Source organism: Poeciliopsis prolifica, unplaced genomic scaffold (genome assembly GCF_027474105.1).
Source record: "Poeciliopsis prolifica strain line A6 unplaced genomic scaffold, Auburn_PproV2 SCAFFOLD002, whole genome shotgun sequence".
Taxonomy (NCBI): domain Eukaryota; kingdom Metazoa; phylum Chordata; class Actinopteri; order Cyprinodontiformes; family Poeciliidae; genus Poeciliopsis; species Poeciliopsis prolifica.
The window spans coordinates 16807676-16822623 of record NW_026562377.1 but is presented as its reverse complement, the minus strand read 5'-3'; the positions used below and the strand labels follow the sequence as shown (position 1 = coordinate 16822623).

General features: G+C 38.7%; 1 protein-coding gene across 1 annotated transcript; it reads left to right on the top strand.

Annotated features, from left to right (window-relative positions):
• The first annotated feature begins 1625 nt into the window (after nucleotides 1–1625).
• On the top strand, nucleotides 1626–13410 carry lmx1a (LIM homeobox transcription factor 1, alpha). Its single transcript, XM_055052777.1, has 8 exons — nucleotides 1626–1677; nucleotides 2045–2228; nucleotides 8455–8675; nucleotides 10229–10398; nucleotides 10688–10765; nucleotides 11233–11305; nucleotides 11508–11690; nucleotides 12897–13410. The coding sequence occupies exons 2-8, from the start codon at nucleotides 2047–2049 to the stop codon at nucleotides 13037–13039; spliced, it is 1050 nt and encodes a 349-aa protein (XP_054908752.1). The 5' UTR covers nucleotides 1626–1677; nucleotides 2045–2046; the 3' UTR covers nucleotides 13040–13410.
• The last annotated feature ends 1538 nt before the right edge of the window (nucleotides 13411–14948 follow it).

The window sequence follows — 14948 nt, the reverse complement described above, 5'->3', positions numbered from 1 at the left end:
AAACACTGGAAGATTATGATGCTTATTATCAAGAGTTCCAAAAAGTGCAACACAATTCACTCTTACTCCAATGGCTGCATTGAATCATGCATAGCTCGTTCAGTCCCCTCCAATGGCCTATTGGAACATTTTCTCAGCTCATTGAGTCCAGTCTTGTCAAAACAATCGATTAGTGTTACTTTGCAACGCTAATCGATGTGTGGCAGATCTCCCATTATCTGCCACACACCTACAGATGTAGACAGATTTATTGCCACCCCAAGTGGAACTGTGTAAATATACTTCATCTCACATTGAAAATTTTAAACTTTGTTGAGTAGAAATAATAGATTTTCTAGTCATAAACATTTGTTTATGACCCATACAATGCATTTTAGAGTGCACACATATGCTTTAAAATACATATATCTGAGCTATTTTCTGTACTTTACGTTTTACATTACAGTTTCTAGGAACCCTTATTTGTCACCGAGAATGAATGGGACCACAATTATTCTCACCATCAATAACAGGGCGGAGAATTGTGAAGGAGCCACAACCATGTCCAGTATTTATAGTTAAAGCATGGCCCCAGTTCTCTTCAATCTCCTTTAGACTATCTGAGTGCAAAATTGATTTTTGGAAGTAATATTAGAAAATAAACATTTTCTCTTCTACTGTCACAAAAGTAAATATAGAGTTTGCTGAATTTTTTGGGACCATAAAAATAAAGGAAACCTATTGAATGACAAGGTTGTGTCCAAACTAAGGAGCTATTTGCGTTTTTGCACCTTCAACAACTTGCATTTCATTTATTGTCATTTTCAACACTGGTTTCCCCCTCAGTTTAATATCATGGCTTGTGATTTCAGCTTATGAAAGCACAACTAAACATGAAAATAATAGTTTCTTTTATTGACAAACTCGAATGACAAAATGTTGCATTACATAAAAATAAGAATAACGGTAATAAACAAACTAGTTAATCAAAATTTCATTACGTTTATGATAATTCATACATTACTATCTATCTATCTATCTATCTATCTATCTATCTATCTATCTATCTATCTATCTATCTATCTATCTATCTATCTATCTATCTATCTATCTATCTATCTATCTATCTATCTATCTATCTATCTATCTATCTATCTATCTATCTATCTATCTATCTATCTATCTATCTATCTATCTATCTATCTATCTATCTATCTATCTATCTATCTATCTATATCTATCTATCCAATGAGTAACAAAAAAGAGAGTGCTGCTGCCTCAGAGGAATTCAGAGTGGAGAAAGTAGTGAACTGCAGGGGGAGAGAAAAGGACCGAAGGAGGAGGGGGAGACTTGGAAAGAGGTAAACTGCACCTGCACATGGATGAAGTATCCACAGCTCTCTGTTTCTTTCTTTCCTGTTCTCCGATAATAGGATAATTGATAGAGCAGCGCAGGCTTTTTACTGGATGGGAGTGGACGCTTGCAGAGGTCTCTGAGTGGAAGCCCTAAGGACAAACTTTTGATGCGCGGCTCTGCTCTCAGCAGCAAGCCGCAGCGGAGGGATCCTGAGCGCCGGAGATGCTTTGACAAGACCTGGGACTTTGTGAACCAAAGTATTTTTTAATTATTTTTATTTTCTCTTTTCCTTGAAGAGAAATTCGCACATCACAGGTGACGTGTGTCATTATAATACTGCTGTAAGTTCTACCTCAGAGCATGAGTGGCAAAAAGTTTATTAGAAGTGCTTTATGTCTGTTAAATGAAAGAAAGAAATTAAAAATAAATAGAGTTTCTGCCATTGGCCTAGAAAACGGTTCTGATAATATTTCTTTATTTTATCGCAGTATTTCAAAAAAATATTTCTTTTCAAGGCCTTTATGGTAAGTATTGAAATTAGACGACAAGTATGAAATAAAATAAACGCAATCCTGCCAATTGAATTCAAACATTGTATCCAAGTCATGATCGGTGCATCAATTTGAGTTATTATTATTTTTCTTCCTTTTTCACAGATTCTGGTTGAAAACCCGCTCATCAAAGGATCTCCCCCTCTGAACCCTGCAGGCATGGATCAGAAGGCAGCAGTGTGCGCCGGATGCCACCGGCCGATCAGAGACAGGTTTCTCCTCAGAGTCAGCGACGGCCTCTGGCACGAGGAGTGCGTGCGGTGCGCGGCGTGCGGGGACCCGCTCAGGAATTCCTGCTTTCTGCGGGACCGCAAACTTTTCTGCAGGCGGGACTATGCTCAGTGAGTGCAGGAACTTTATGACGTTTTCTTAGATATCCGTGCAAAAACCAAAACCTCATTCTGACATAATCTTCAGTCGTCTAGTGTTTTTTACTCCTTCCATTCTGCTTCAAATGAAATAAATTACCTACTATATAACTCATTATACAGGGATGATTACTCAGTTTAAATACATTTCTTTTTCCACATCAGCTTTCTGGGCGTCCAGAAAAATTCATCAGTCTTCACAATGCAGAAAACAGTGTCAAAGGTATTCTCAACTCCATGGACTTCCTCCTGTTTTTGTTTCAGAAAATAGTTTTGATTGGAATTTTATTTCATAGATCATCACAAAAGTTGTGGGTATTTCTGTCATTGTTCTTTGCAAACCAGCTCACCCGGTGCCATTTTTAATTTCTTTAAACATTAGTCTCTAAGCCTTTTTGTCGATTTCGGTCCAAACTTAGACCTTAGAATTGAGCCATTCTATTATACTTTGACTAAAACGAGGCCATTGTTGCTCTGACTTCATGTTTAACTTCGCTGTTCTGGTATGTCAAACTACACCTCGAGTCTTGCGCTGTTTTTGTCCCTCCATCTTCACTTCTGAGATATTTCCCTTCTGTTGACGAAGAAAAAACATCCCAAGGGCCTGATGCTGCCACCACCATTGATCACTGTAGGGATGTGGAATGCTGTCCAGTCTTGATCTGATTTAACCAGATCAAGACTGGACAGTCTTGATCTGTGTAACCATGTTTTACACTTTTACTGTGTCCCCTGTCTAGCAACCTCAAAGGGTTTGAATATTTGACAGGAAACCGTGTATAATATTTCATAGCAAAATAAAATATCTGTGAGTTGCAGCAAGTTCGCAAGTGAAATGTTTTCTTTTGGTGCCCATTTACGTGCTCATTATCCCATTATTAGTCCGACTTTCACAAAAGAATCCTTGTCTACATCTTGACCTTGATGAAGAATGCATGTGTTGGTGTGTGTTTGCTTGTGTAACAGTACAAAACAGAGGCTAAAAACTCAGTGAAATAGTTTCCATTTTTGCAGAGTAATCAAACCTCCGTGGTTGAGTTTGCAAAGGTTTTAACTTTGCATCATGACTTTAAAGAAAGTTGGCTTGGCGAGCTGAGAGCGCAAGGTGACTGCAGAGTGGGTGGATGGGTGGGTGGAGAAGGGATGTAAGGAAACTATTGTTTATTGTACATCACGATCACAGACAACACATGCACAATAACACCATTGCACCTTCGCGCACAACCAGGGGTATAGCTCAGCTGACACATTGTCAAAATGTGTTAAGATGTTGGGGGCCATTGGTGTGGCAACTGCAAGCGGGGGACAGCATATGGTCCCTTCCCCACCTCTCATACCTCCCTAGAAAAAATTATAGTACTCTCTCCCATTTACTTGTCGTCACAGTCTTCCTTAAAGCTGCTCATATCTAAACAAGAGGAAATACACCCACCGAAAAGGCATTAGCCCATATTATTTTGCTCTACTTTATCAGAGGTTCTTCCAACAAATGTAGTCCGGACAAATATATGCGATTACAACAAAATGTATATGTAAAAAAAGAACAATTTCCTGTAGGTTCAACACTGCTAGAATAAAATCTATATTTTAGATGTAATTCTGGTTGAAATTCCAAATAGTTCCACGTGGTGAGTGAATATAACAGTTCAGAACCAAAGAGCAGTGCAAAGAGGTAATTAGCAGAGCAGAGCCATATGTCAGAAGGTCTGGTGCATCCCTTACAGAGAGACGGTGAGGATGGTGTGAACTTATTTTGGGGGACAGTGCGCTCCAGGAGCCCTGGCGATATGCGCAGCGGCATCTGGAAATCTCTTCCTGCAGCAGCCCCTGTGTTGAGCAATGGGACAAAGTCCAGTCAACCGTGAGATATCTGAGCTGATCAATTAGCAGGAGGCCTGGTGCCAAGGCTCCACCTCTGATACCCCCTCCCCCACCGACCCTCACCACACCCCCAGCCTCCTGTCTGGGTGACACACATGGGCACCGCTTTTGTCCTCGTTGAGTGTTTTAAAATGTGTGCCAGAATCAGCTCACCAGACAAACGGTGCCCCTTTTTTAGATGCGGTGTAAGTGTGATTTTTTCATACTGAGACAACATTTGTCTCTAACCACATGCTGGATCTTCTGTCTGGATCCGGCATGTTTTCTTCTGTGCAGCCAGAGTGTGTTAGGAGTGTGAACGTAGTTATAAGACAATGATAGTGTTTTCTGCAGTTGAAGTTCTTGTTCAGTCTGAAAACACGGAAGGAAAAAAAAAACAAACTTTTTATTGTTTGTTTGTCTCTTTTTGATTACAGATATTAGCCAAATTACAGGCAGGTGAATATAATATAGAAAGCTTAAGCAAAATGTAAATAAACAAAAAGCCAGCAGACGAATACATTTATCAAACTTGAAAGAGATAAATAAAACGTTTTGAATTAAATAGTAATGAATAATAAATTAATGATGAACAGTTGATATTTCTGGAATTATTGTATTTATATATGCATGCACCTCTTTTAATAATTATAGGATTAAATTGTTGCTTTTTTTGTGTATTTATTTCCAGTTGTTTTTTTTTTTATTTAGGGATAGCATTTCCAGTTTGTATTCTTTTGACAGTATCACTGAAATAGCTAAATATAGTTTTAAATCATAAAGTGAAGTGAAAAAAATCTAGATTTTCATTGGTGTTTTGCTGTACCATCAAAATCACAAATTGTGTTGTTCAAATTAAATAAATAGCAGTGACGTAATTTTGAAAAATGATCATCAGAAATTACTTGACATATAACTGCATTGATTCAGAATCAAACATGATGGAATATTATTGACAACATTGCTTTTGGAGTCTCACCAGGATCTGTATTAGGGCCTAAATTATTCATACTGTACAGAAAAAAAATATATATATTGGAAGATTTACTTTCTAAAGTATCAACTTGAGTTTAAAATACTGTAAAAAACATACAAACTTTTCCAGTAATTAAAGAGTAAACTAAACTGTATGTAAATATTTATTGATAAGCAAAATGAAGCAGTATTTTTGCTTTTAGAAAAAAAAAAATTCTTATGAACTGGGTCATATGAAGTGGAATGCTAAATGTAATTTTAAATGAAAGCATAAACACATAGTGTCTTTAGTTAACGTATTTTTTTTCCATTACTGACTTGAAAGTTTGGATACACTCTAAATTGCAAAAATTACCCAGAAGTTTAAAAATTTTCTCATACATTTTTTGATTTGTGACTTACTTATTTTAAACTTAAACATTTTTATTAGGTTTTGTTCTGGTTTTGAGAACTGATAGACCCCGGCTGAAACAGAGTGGGGATATCAACACATTTTTGAAAGTTTTTAACATGTAGTACTTGCTAGAGAAATTTAGTTTGAGCAATATAATTGTATATGCCCTAAAAAAATAAAATGCATCAAAGAGTGTGCGTATAGCAAGAATATAGCCACAGCATTGCATTTATCTGCACTTACACCAACCAGCAATATGTTGTTCCTGACGATCACTTTTGATCGCTTGTCTTCTGATGGTTACATTTAAGAACCAGAAGATTAACTTAATGAAATTAGTCCTACATTTGTTCTCCTGACCAGCGTCAATGATATGGTACACTACATGCAACAAGCTGTCGTATTATTTATTAAAATAGAATTCCTGTTAGACGACGGGGGGTTTAGTCTGGTTGGACTGTCAGTATATAGATTACCTAAATGGCTCAGTGAGCTTGTGGAGTGGACAGCAGATTGGTCTACAGATCTGCGACATGACGGGTGGTGCACTTGACCCGAAGATGCATATCTGATATGTGTCCTCTGTTACTGTGTGTGTTCAGCAGAGGATCCAGGTTAACCTGATCCAGAAACAGGATCTGTGCATGTCCAGCAGACCTTCAGTCTGTTTGCCCCACTGCCAAAGGTCAGCTCTGAGGTCATGGCGAGAACAGTGAGTGAGTGTAGAGTTTAGTTGTTTTTTTTTTTTCGTTTTTTTTTTTTTTTCTTACTCAGTGTGTTCACCTTAAATGTGCCCCATATTGGTTTGGAGGAGAATAATATTCTGCTGACTTATTTCTCAATAACCACCATGTCACTAATTGGTCTTAATCCAGCGTGACTGAGTGTTCCCGCTCTCCCGGCCGAGTCGCTGGGCCAATCATGTCAGCGGAAACTCTGAAATATTAAACATCTTGAGCTGCTGCCTAAGTATTTGAGGTACTCTTGCCTTTGCATTACTGACTCTTAAAAGAAGCAGGGCTAATAGGGCGAGCTGGACGAGGCCTGTAATGGAACGGCGATTCTCGAAACAAGAAATTATCTCCAAAACATTAATGCCCGCAGTTTGCTCTCTGCTGACATCTATTATTAGCATCACAGGGAGAGATCGGATCAGTGTATCCCAGAAACTCGCAGACACTCCGGGTATTTCCTCAGCCACACTTCTTTTGATATATTTGGATGATTCACCTCGTGTCACCACAGGAATGCACATACCACAGATGGTATTTTGGCCATATTAAAGCCCACACCATCAACTCTGAGGGACATACATGTCTGACGGGTCAAGTAGAGCGACTGGTGAGTTTCTGGGGCTGGGATTCACCGTTTCCAGAGTGACATTAAGAGGTCTCAACAATGTTTGCCTTTAGGATGTAGGAGCTCTAGACCACTCGACGGGGGTCCTTTATCTTGAGTGTTTGCTTTGTCTTTATTTTTAGTCTGAAGTGGTTTGTGAATATTAAGGAAAATGTCAATTATAAATGAGTTCGATATCACATAAAAACATGTTTCTCTGGATATTTAAAGAAAAATAACAGAACCTACGAAAATAAACTTTGCCAAAATTATTCATAAAATATAAGGCATTTTTAGGTGGTTGTATTCAGCTTAATCTATTTGTCTCCATGGAAAGATATGTCGTGGGAGAAAAGCATGAGCTCTTATCTTCTGCTGTGAACAACAACAACAAATAAATTCACAAAAATCCTACCCAAAAAAGTTAAAACCAGCTGGACTGCACGAAAAGACACACAACCTTTTCATCCCTTACTTTTTTTTTAAATCTTAAATCCCACTTTATAATGTAATTATAAAATTACTTGTCTCTGCTAAAATGCCAAAATCATGCAACTGTTTTGGCTGGACAGTCCTGTATTTTTTTGCTTCTGCATACAATTGATTGAACAGATGAAAGCAGTGACTTTTTCAAATAATTTTTATTTATTTTTTTTTACAAACACTGACATTACCATTTGCTTAAACAAATTCATGATCTTAGGGTTGGACAGAATGTCAAATGTATTTTAGAGCAACATCTCAGTCACAGCAGGTCCTTGTGGCATCATGAACAAAATCAAAAGAAATTAGCCAACCCTTGAGTACAATTTCCAGATGCCTGAAAAATTACAACTAAAGAAACCAAAATAAAGATTGTTTCCATTCTTTATTTTCTGTATGAAAAAAAGGTATAATACCCAGTTCACTCTTCTTGTTGGGCAAGTGCAGTATTTTAGATGAAAGCAAAGAAAAAAGCGGTAAAGCTGTCAGTTTCTCATGCCTCCTCACTGGCTGGTTCGGTGACCCAGTCAGGTCTGGAAACAAACGCCAGCTCCAGGATGATGACGCATCATCCTGCGTGACAGACCCAAAATGTGGCCGTGCCAACCGGAGCACAATGGTCCCGCTGCTCGGGGGCCGGCTCTGCCTTTGTCCGACTCTGGTTAAGCAGACTTAAAGATAATTCCACGGATAATTCTTGGGACCAGCGGCTCAGTCTCTCCCACCAGGAGACCTGATTCCCCCCCTCAGCCTGGAGCCATGGCCTGCCGAGAGCCTTTTCTCTCCAGCCCCCAGGAGCACGGCCTCGGACACAGCGGTCGGAGCCACGGCAACAGTCTCTCGAGGCTGAGCCCACCAGTTCTGGTTGCCAGGCGCTAAGATACACACCCGACACACTGAGGGTATGTGTCTAAACGGTTTGGGGTTTGAGGGGAAAGAGGAGGAAGGGGGAGAAGTCAGGCGCTGGTTGTGGTTTTGAGTGACAGCTAGACTCAGCAACATTCTCCAGGTCAAGAAAGTGTATTTTCTCCTCATGAAGTCCCATTTTACCGTGGCGTACAAAGTCCTTAAGAACCTACAGTAAAACAAATGCATTATTCTAACAGCTACTGAGTGTATTTATGCCTACTTGCACCTTCTTTTCTTCAGTCTGTTTGCAGTGCGTTGTGGGGGCTGTGCGGAGGCCATCTCCCCTGCAGAGCTTGTGATGCGAGCAGGAGCCGCTGCTTTCCACCTGCGCTGCTTCACCTGCAAAGTTTGTTCCTGCCGCCTGCAGACTGGAGACCGCTGTGTCCTCCGGGAGGGACAGCTTCTGTGTGCCAGAGAGAACTACCATCAGTGTCTGGCGAGTCCAATATCTTCAGATACTGGTATACAATCTGAATGCTTTGATGCTGCTTCTATTTCACTTACTTTTAATGATATTTGTGCTCTTTATTCTCACTTTGTTTGCTCAAATTGTGTAGCTCACTGAAGCAGGCAGTAGCTGACCTGGCAGCCTATTTGAAAAGCAGACAATGAGATCATTTATTTAGGTCGACATGTATAAGTATTGGAAATGTTTTATGTATGAATTGCATATGCATAAATAACTCTATTGTTTACATTTAGGAGATGCTTACTTGAATTAATTATGCATTAACGTTTTAAGATGAGAAACAAATAATCATTTAATAGTTAAAATGCGTTAGACCATTAGTTTTGTTTGTGTTACAATAATGAATACAGTTTTTATTATAAATAGTGGATATAAGTATTTCTATTGATTATTGAGAAGTATAAAAATTATTTAACAGAAACCCATTTCTTATATAATGTAAATAAAAACAGTAACATATTATTTTGTTTTCCACTGTCTCTAGAACGATACCTGACTCATTTACTATCAAAAACTTCTCAAAACAAATGTACTGAAAAAATGTATGTGTATATCCATGATGTATTGTTAGACATGCTGATTGATTAAAAATATATGTATTTTCTGTTGCAGATGATTTGATTTAAAAATAACCCTACTAAGCTTTCATGCAAAGTACATTAAATAAAAATGTGCAACTACTATTAAATCAGGAAATTAATATTTAATCCTATGTGAATCAGACCTTGTTCAGACATGATTAATTAGTCAACGTAAACTAAATGCTGTTGTCCAAAATCACAAAAGTCAGCTTTGCACAACAATTACCTACTTTTGCTGAGTTGGTTTTTGCTATTATTACCTGTTTTGAGCTCACTTAAAACAGATGTGACACCCAAATTTGAAGAGAAGCACCCTACTGCATGATGCTATGTCACTATGAGTTCTGTTTGCTCAGAGTGATGAACAGCTTCAGTTTTCCACACATTTAATGTTTTTTTTACCTATATACTTCGCATTTAGCAGAGCACATTCTCCTACATATTTGCTGGGTCTCCTTTATGGCTGGTGGTAAACAGCAGACAGCTCCTCCTATGATTTTTTCCCCCTATGCAATTACTTTCTTCTTGGCAACCTTCCATAATGGTCAGATTTCTAGAATGCACCACCGCTGGTTGTTTTAACGTTTACGTATTGTTATATAACCTCCCCTAGTTTTATGCTGCTTTAAAACGTTTTTTTTTTTGTTTGTTTTTTTTTTTTATTTCCCTAAGTTTGTCTTTTATTTTTTGTTCCCTAATTTGAACAAGCAGTTGTTTTTTTACATAGGGATTAAAATACACACAAATACACACAAAACTGGTCTCCATTTATGAACTGGGTGACTTCTGAAAGCAATTGGTTGCACTGGACAGATTATCATATTTAGATGCAGTTAAAACCTAAAATGTTTGTCCAGGTGCATTACTTCTACTCAACATATTAAATTACATACCTACCTTTTGCTTGGTAAAAGTTTCTCTGGTCTAATCTCTGCATGTCTTCCCTATCATGTTGGCCCAGCAGGTAAAAGTGACGATGAAGAAGAGGAGGAATTGGGGCGGATTACACAGAGGCGAGGCAGTGCCAATAATCCAGACACCAAACGTCCCAAAAGACCTCGCACTATTCTGACCACCCAACAAAGACGCACCTTCAAGGCTTCCTTTGAGGTCTCATCAAAACCTTGCCGAAAGGTAATGTGCTTGTCCTTTGATTTTATACAGACTGACTTCATCACAGCTCAGCTAATATCCTACAGATGACACAGTGGCTTTTTTTTTTTTTTTTTTTACTTTTTTTTTTGTTTCATATTAGAAAGTTGAAGGAAGTTGTAAAGACACAAAGCAGATTTATATAAAATAAATCCAAGAGCATTTCAAATGTAGCGTCATTATAATTTGACCTTTGTCTTTCCTTTTGTTTTGTACTTTTCTAACCTTGCTTTATTTCTTTTTCTGCTTCCCGCCTGAATCTTAATCCAAGGTAAGGGAGACCTTGGCAGCAGAAACGGGCCTAAGTGTCCGGGTTGTGCAGGTCTGGTTCCAGAACCAGAGAGCTAAAGTAAGCGTACACACACACACACACACACACACACACACACACACACACACACACACACACACACACACACACACACACACACACACACACACACACACACACACACACACACACACACACACACACACACACCCCCACACACACACACACACACACACATATGTACACGCATACACAATCTCACATGCACATTTAATAAAAGCAGTCTTTCTGCACTGACTTTCTGAGCCAATGGAAATCAGCCGAGTTATCTCCTTATACAGGAAGCTGATGACATCTTGCAGGGAGATCACTGGAGATTAGAGCTAATATTTCCTCACAAAGTGGACTCATGTGTGGTTTCTCTCACTCAATGACAGATGTTCTTGACTTCACTGTTAATATTTTGCGACTCAAGTCACGTGACTCAGCAAAACAGATTGTTTTGGGTTTTTTTTTTTGCTATTTCATGAATGTTTGTTGTTTAGATGAAGAAATTGGCTAGAAGACAACAGCAGCAGGAGCAGCAACATACTCAGGAGCAATGTGAAGTCTCAACAGGTAAATTCAGACATAATACTGTACAACTTATCACTTGTGACTTTAATTACTCACAATTTAGATTAAGAGTCTGAGTAAAAACAACTGAATCATAGATGTTTGAAAAAAAGACCACTTGTTACAAATTCACATAAATGTTAAAGAAAAATCTTATCAATCAACTTTATGAAACAATTTTCATACAGTTTTCTGTGCTCTTCAGTGCCCTCATGTGGCAGTGTCGGTTCAGAGACAAAGTGCATGGGGCCATCTTTTGCCCATGTTCAGCAGCAGCAGCAGCAGCAGATGGGGCTCACCACTCTGGAGCAGCAGGACTGGGACACGGACCCCTTCAGACAGGGCCTGACTCCACCCCAGATGCCAGGGGATCATATGCACCCTTATGGTAAAAGAGCTCTGCAAATTAAACCGTGCTATACTTAATGAAAAGCATTTTGCAATTTGACAAAGAAAAGCGAGAGTGCATTTAAATCATTTTATAAATGTTAAAATTTAAGTTTGTTAAAATGTCACACATCAGTGATAAACCTGGAATTTTTTTTCCCATTTAATTTGATTTGTTTTACCCTTATATGTCTTTTTTTAATCTCAGAATATCTCTTGCCTCCATGTTAAAAAAAACAGGATTGTTTTTGTAGAATGTCTGTTTTCCAAAAGGTTAGAGGGTCAATGCATGAACAACATAAGCCACTGCTTGCAGCTTCCACATTAGCAAGGAAACCCAAGAGCAGACAATTTCTCACATAGACAGGGTACTGGTATTAAGTCTCAAGTGTGTAGTTACATTTGTGAAAATTTAGTGTGTTCATTTCAAAATGTAAAAACAAGAAAATGACTTTTTGAAAACTTTAATTCACTTTGGGCACAAAAAACCCCAGGCATGTGGAATTGGAATCATGTTTTAGTAGTTTGATAAATATGGTACAGTTCATTATCACTAGTTCATTGCTTTCATTCTGGTTGTGTTTGAACAGGAGTCACATTTTATCCAAACAGTAACAACAGTGAATGAAAATTTCCTCTGTATGTATGTAGTCACAGTCTATTTCATCTGGCCACTCCTTTGTGACTATTAACTCTGTGGTAAAACACTGTACTACAGACATTCAGATGGAAGAATTAACTCAGATAAATAACTGTGTCTTCAAATACAAAGGCCCTTCAACTTCCTTGCTATAAAAAAAAATACATAAAGTCCTTTAATCATCCCAAACTGTTGCCACATCAAATTGAAAAGTGAAGATTTACTGGAAACTGATAAAATTTACTTTAGATTTTACCATTCTAACCTGTTTTTGTAGACTACGTTAACTTCATATTAACTAGTAAAGTGTTTATATGTAAATGTAAAAAAAAAGCAATAAAAATATGACTACCTTCCCTCTTTAACATGGAGCCACCTTAGAAGATTTATATTCTGTTACATTCTATTCAATCTGGGGGAACAATATAGCATGAACAAAATGTAAAATATCAAAAATAAAACTTGCATAACAAACCTGATGAAGTCATTAGTGTAACAGTCTTCTAAGTGAGAGGTCAAATCTGAAGAGTACATGCACTAACCTAATGATAATTTGGATTTTCGCAGGTTTTCAAGGTTTGTATGGGGAAATAGACAGGGAGTCTCTGTGCCATGTTGCTGACAATGACTGCCTCTCTTTGGCTGGATCGTCCCCACTCACTCCCATCGACTGCCTCTACTCCATGCAGGACTCATACTTCACCTCCTGAGGGTGGAGTTCAGGCTCAGGGAGAAGCTGCAATCTACTCTGGAAACACACTTTTATCTCCCCAAACTAGTTAGGTCAAAAAATGTAAAATTTCAGAAGTGGAGATGGGTACACTGTGATGCCATGTAATTTAACATATTCAGTTCTTGGTAAACTCTGACACGTTGCTTCTTTTAATGCTTTCCATTGCCCATTTGCAGCACAATGTCTAGAAAGCGAATAAACCCTCCACGCATGGTGCTGTTACCCCTCACTTTTTATGGTTAGACAGAAACCCCTTCTGTCCATGTACATAAATAACCTTGGAGTGTATTTGTATTTATTATCACAATGTGTGTGTGTATACTGTTCATTCAAATTAATAAAAATACATCCAAGATATGCCAGATTTTTTTGTGAGAAGATTCTTTGGGTGACGTGCAGGTGAGTTAATTCTCATCATCCATCAGTTCCATCTAAATGATGGGTCAGTGCTTCTTTTTCCCCTGGCCATTGCGTGGATCTGTAGATTGCAGATTGCGGAGCCTTCACAGCTGTTTGGGTCAGCGGCAGGTAAGCATTGCATCCATGCCATCTTCATCAACGGTCGCATTGTGCTTCTTGCATTCTTCTGCCTTCTCCTTCTTCCAGTGGATGAGGGTAGAGGGTGGGGTGGTGGGACCACCCAGGCACTGTGCCCGACTGGAATGCTTCCAATCCTTTGGACGGGAGGCTGAGAAAACCCTCAGAATAGACGAGGCACCAGACAACGGAGGGGCTGAAAGCTGTGTCAGGAGAGAATGCCCAGCGTGACGTGAAGATACGAAGCCCAACTGTACGGATTGCCTCCTTGCCCCTGCCGTGAACCCTCTCCTGGACTTGTCTCGCATTTCTCACTATGAAATCAGACCTCGCAGAGCAGAGAGCGCAAGTCATTGGTCAGGAACAATCTAAGTGTCTGTCAGCGGGGTGATTTGCTGCCAAGCAGAGAGCTGAAGAAGTGTGTAGCAGAGAATATCTTTGTGTGAGTCCCTTTGGGTCTGTATCTACTCCAAGTATCTGCTAGCATTTGCATGATTCCAAGCTCATGTGCAAGGAGGAGCAACACCGTCTGCTTTCAAGGCACAGTATGAAGAGTTAACTGGTGTCTGTGTTTAAACAGAATGAGAGACAACAGCGTTTGTGAGAGTTTGAACAGACATGCATTAAATGCAATTAGCAGCAGGGGAAGGATTTAAAAAAAAAAATAAATAAAATGTAATCATACAGTCACAGCAGGTAGCAATAACCTCATTATTACCATGATGGTAGCCAAACAGTTTCCTGTCAGCGGTTGGTTATTAATTGCACCCGTTGTGCCAGCCGCAGGCCACAAACCCTCTGTCTTTTAACTGGTATAATTGGCTTCATGCTGTTGTAGCATCAAGACAGATACACACGCTTTCCTGAAGACATTACAAAGGCTTTCACCAGCCAACGAGAGGTTTTTCTAGTAATGGATAACAACTCAAATGTACAACAAAAAGAATCTGTGCAGATCATAAATTGCAGAATCCGATTTTAAAGTAAACGCAATGCAAACGCTGTGACTGTGACCCACTTCAGCTAAAATAGTTGATAGTTGACCTATAAATAGACACTTAACCCTTGTGAAGTTTTCTTTCTAGTTAGCTAAGAACCAGAATAATGAGAGAGTTTTTTATATAAAGTGTATTTTTTATAAAAAGTTTTTAAGTACCTACATTTGTACATTTGGGAAATGTGCTTATTCATTTGATGATTTGGGTCAGAAATTTAGTGCTGAAAGAAAAATCCAGTTTGCATCAAGCTACCTTAAACTTAGCAACGATAAAACAGAGTTTCTACTCACTGGCACAAAATCCACTCATTATCTAAAAAAATATTTTAAAAAAACACTGTAATTTGGGTTA